The sequence below is a fragment of the Etheostoma cragini genome, unplaced genomic scaffold, assembly GCF_013103735.1.
Source record: "Etheostoma cragini isolate CJK2018 unplaced genomic scaffold, CSU_Ecrag_1.0 ScbMSFa_1966, whole genome shotgun sequence".
Lineage (NCBI taxonomy): Eukaryota > Metazoa > Chordata > Actinopteri > Perciformes > Percidae > Etheostoma > Etheostoma cragini.
In genome coordinates, this window is record NW_023266075.1 from 1 (window position 1) to 2,770 (window position 2,770).

The following is a 2,770-nucleotide window of genomic DNA, read 5'->3' on the forward strand; positions in this document are numbered from 1 at the left end:
GGGGGGGGGTGTCTGTCTCTCGGGAGGGGGAACTGTCTTTCTGCCTGTCTGTCTCTAACCTGTCTGTCTCTGACCTGTCTGTGTCTAACCTGTCTGTCTCTCAGAGGGTACGGCTCTAACATCCTGGATAACCTCCTGTCCCGGATGGAGCAGTACGCCAACAACCTGGAGGAGCTGGTGGAGGAGAGGACGGCGGCGTACCACGAGGAGAAACGCAAGGCGGAGACGCTGCTCTACCAGATACTACCTCAGTAATACTACTACACACACTACTACATATCACAGGAACCACAGGTATCACAGGAACCACAGGAACCACAGGTATCACAGGAACCACAGGTATTGCGGGAATCACAGGAACCAAGGGAATCACAGGTATTGCGGGAATCACAGGAACCACGGGGACCACGGGAATCACAGGAACCACGGGAATCACAGGTATTGCGGGAATCACAGGAACCACGGGAATCACAGGAACCACAGGAACCACAGGAATTGAGGGAATCACAGGAACCACGGGAATCACAGGAACCACGGGGACCACGGGAATCACAGGAACCACAGGAATTGAGGGAATCACAGGAACCACAGGAATCACAGGTATCACAGGAACCACAAGAATCACAGGAACTACAAGAATCACAGGAACCACAGGAATTGCCGGAATCACAGGAACCACGGGTATCACATGAATCGCGGGAACCACAGGAATCGCAGGAACTGCAAGAACCGCAGGAACCACAGGTATCACAGGAATCATAGGGACCGCAGGAATCACAGGTATCAAAGGAATCACGGGAACCACAGGAATCGCAGGAACCGCAAGAACCGCAGGTATCACAGGAACCGCAGGAACCACAGGTATCACAGGAATCATAGGGACCGCAGGAATCACAGGTATCAAAGGAATCACGGGAACCACAGGAATCGCAAGAACCGCAGGTATCACAGGAACCGCAGGAACCACAGGTATCACAGGAATCATAGGGACCGCAGGAATCCCAGGTATCAAAGGAATCACGGGAACCGCAGGAATCGCAGGAACCGCAGGAATCGCAGGAATCGCAGGAATTGCAGGGACACAAGGAACTGCAGGTATTGCGGGAATCGCAGTTATCGTTGGAGCCACGGTAACCGCAGGAACTGCAGGTATTGCGGGAACCACAATTTTCCCGAGAACCAAGGGAACTGCAGGTATCGCGGGAACCGCAGGTTGCGCAGGATTCATGTAGGCTAAACTCACAGATACACCAAACAGAAATAACGATCTGACACAGGGCAGGAAAGCACAAAGACTAAATCCAGAAGGTAACCAGGTGACAAGAGGACTGGGAAACTGGTGGAAGAGTTCAGGTCATCACGGGAGCAGGAAAACACAGGAAGTAGAACTAAATACCAGACGAGACAGAGACCGGACTTCAAAATAAAACAGGAAACAGAACATGAACAAGACCAAAAATGCCTTACAAAAAACACAAGACATGACAGAACCAGGCTAAGAATTAAACACAGGAAACAGACTGCCACAATAAAACACCAAGCCATACTACATAATACTGCTGAAATACCAGATACTACCTCAGTAAATATACTACATAATACTGCTGAAATACCAGATACTACCTTAGTAGATATACTACATGGTACTACCTGAGTAGTAATACTACATGGTACTGTGTTGCAGCTCAGTTGCCGAGCAACTGAAGCGTGGCGAGACGGTCCAGGCCGAAGCCTTCGACTCCGTCACCATTTACTTCAGTGACATCATCGGCTTCACCGCCCTATCAGCAGAGAGCACGCCGCTGGAGGTAGGAATACTACAAATATAATACAGTAATACCACACGACATCCCATACTACTAATAACATCCCATAATAATATCTGTGTTGCCATTGGGTACCGTCAGGTGGTGACGTTGTTGAACGATCTCTACACCTGCTTCGACGCCATCATCGACAACTTTGATGTGTACAAGGTAAAACATTCCTGGTGTATGCTAAGCTAAGCTAAGATAATCTATCACTGTCCCTGTGCATCCTTTCTGTGTGCTAAGCTAAGCTAAATTAATCGTATCTATCAAAGTCCCCGTGCGTCCCCTCTGTGTGCCAAGCTAAGTTAAGCTAAGCTATTAGTGTGTCTGTGCATCCTCTCTGTGTGCTAACCTAAGCTAAGCTAGCTGCGTGTCCTGCAGGTGCAGACCATTGGCGACGCCTACATGGTGGTGTCCTATGCTAAGCTAAGCTATACTATAACAAGAGTTATCTGGAGACCCTTGACAGATAGATCAGGTCTAGACCACCCCAGAATTTACAAGGACCCAACAGGTCAAGTAGTTTCCTCCAGAACAAGCAACAGGGCCACAGTGGTGGGGAAAAACTCCTTTTAGGCAGAAACCTCGGACAGACCCAGACCCAGACCCAGACCCAGGCCCAGACCCAGGCTCCTGGTAGGCGGCGTCTGACGGGCCGGTTGGGGTTAGAATTACACAAGGTGGTGTCCCTGTGCTAAGCTAAGCTAACGTGTCCTGCAGGTGGAGACCATCGGCGACGCCTACATGGTGGTGTCGGGGCTGCCGGTGCGGAACGGGAACCTCCACGCGGGCGAGGTGGCCCGGATGTCCCTCGCCCTGCTGGACGCCGTCAGGACCTTCAGGATCAGACACCGAGCCAATCAGCAGCTGCTGCTCCGCATCGGGATACACACCGGTACACACACGCACACGGACACACCACAGACACACAGAGACACACACACACACATATACACACA

General features: G+C 51.0%; 1 protein-coding gene across 1 annotated transcript; it reads left to right on the plus strand.

Annotated features, from left to right (window-relative positions):
• Positions 1–104: 104 nt before the first annotated feature.
• On the plus strand, positions 105–2,706 carry LOC117940224 (atrial natriuretic peptide receptor 1-like; the record flags this gene model as incomplete). The annotated part of the gene is made up of 4 exons (XM_034865574.1): positions 105–251; positions 1,685–1,808; positions 1,908–1,976; positions 2,532–2,706. Coding segments are annotated over 4 exons (515 nt in total), but the record flags the coding sequence as incomplete, so codon positions are not given.
• Positions 2,707–2,770: the final 64 nt, after the last annotated feature.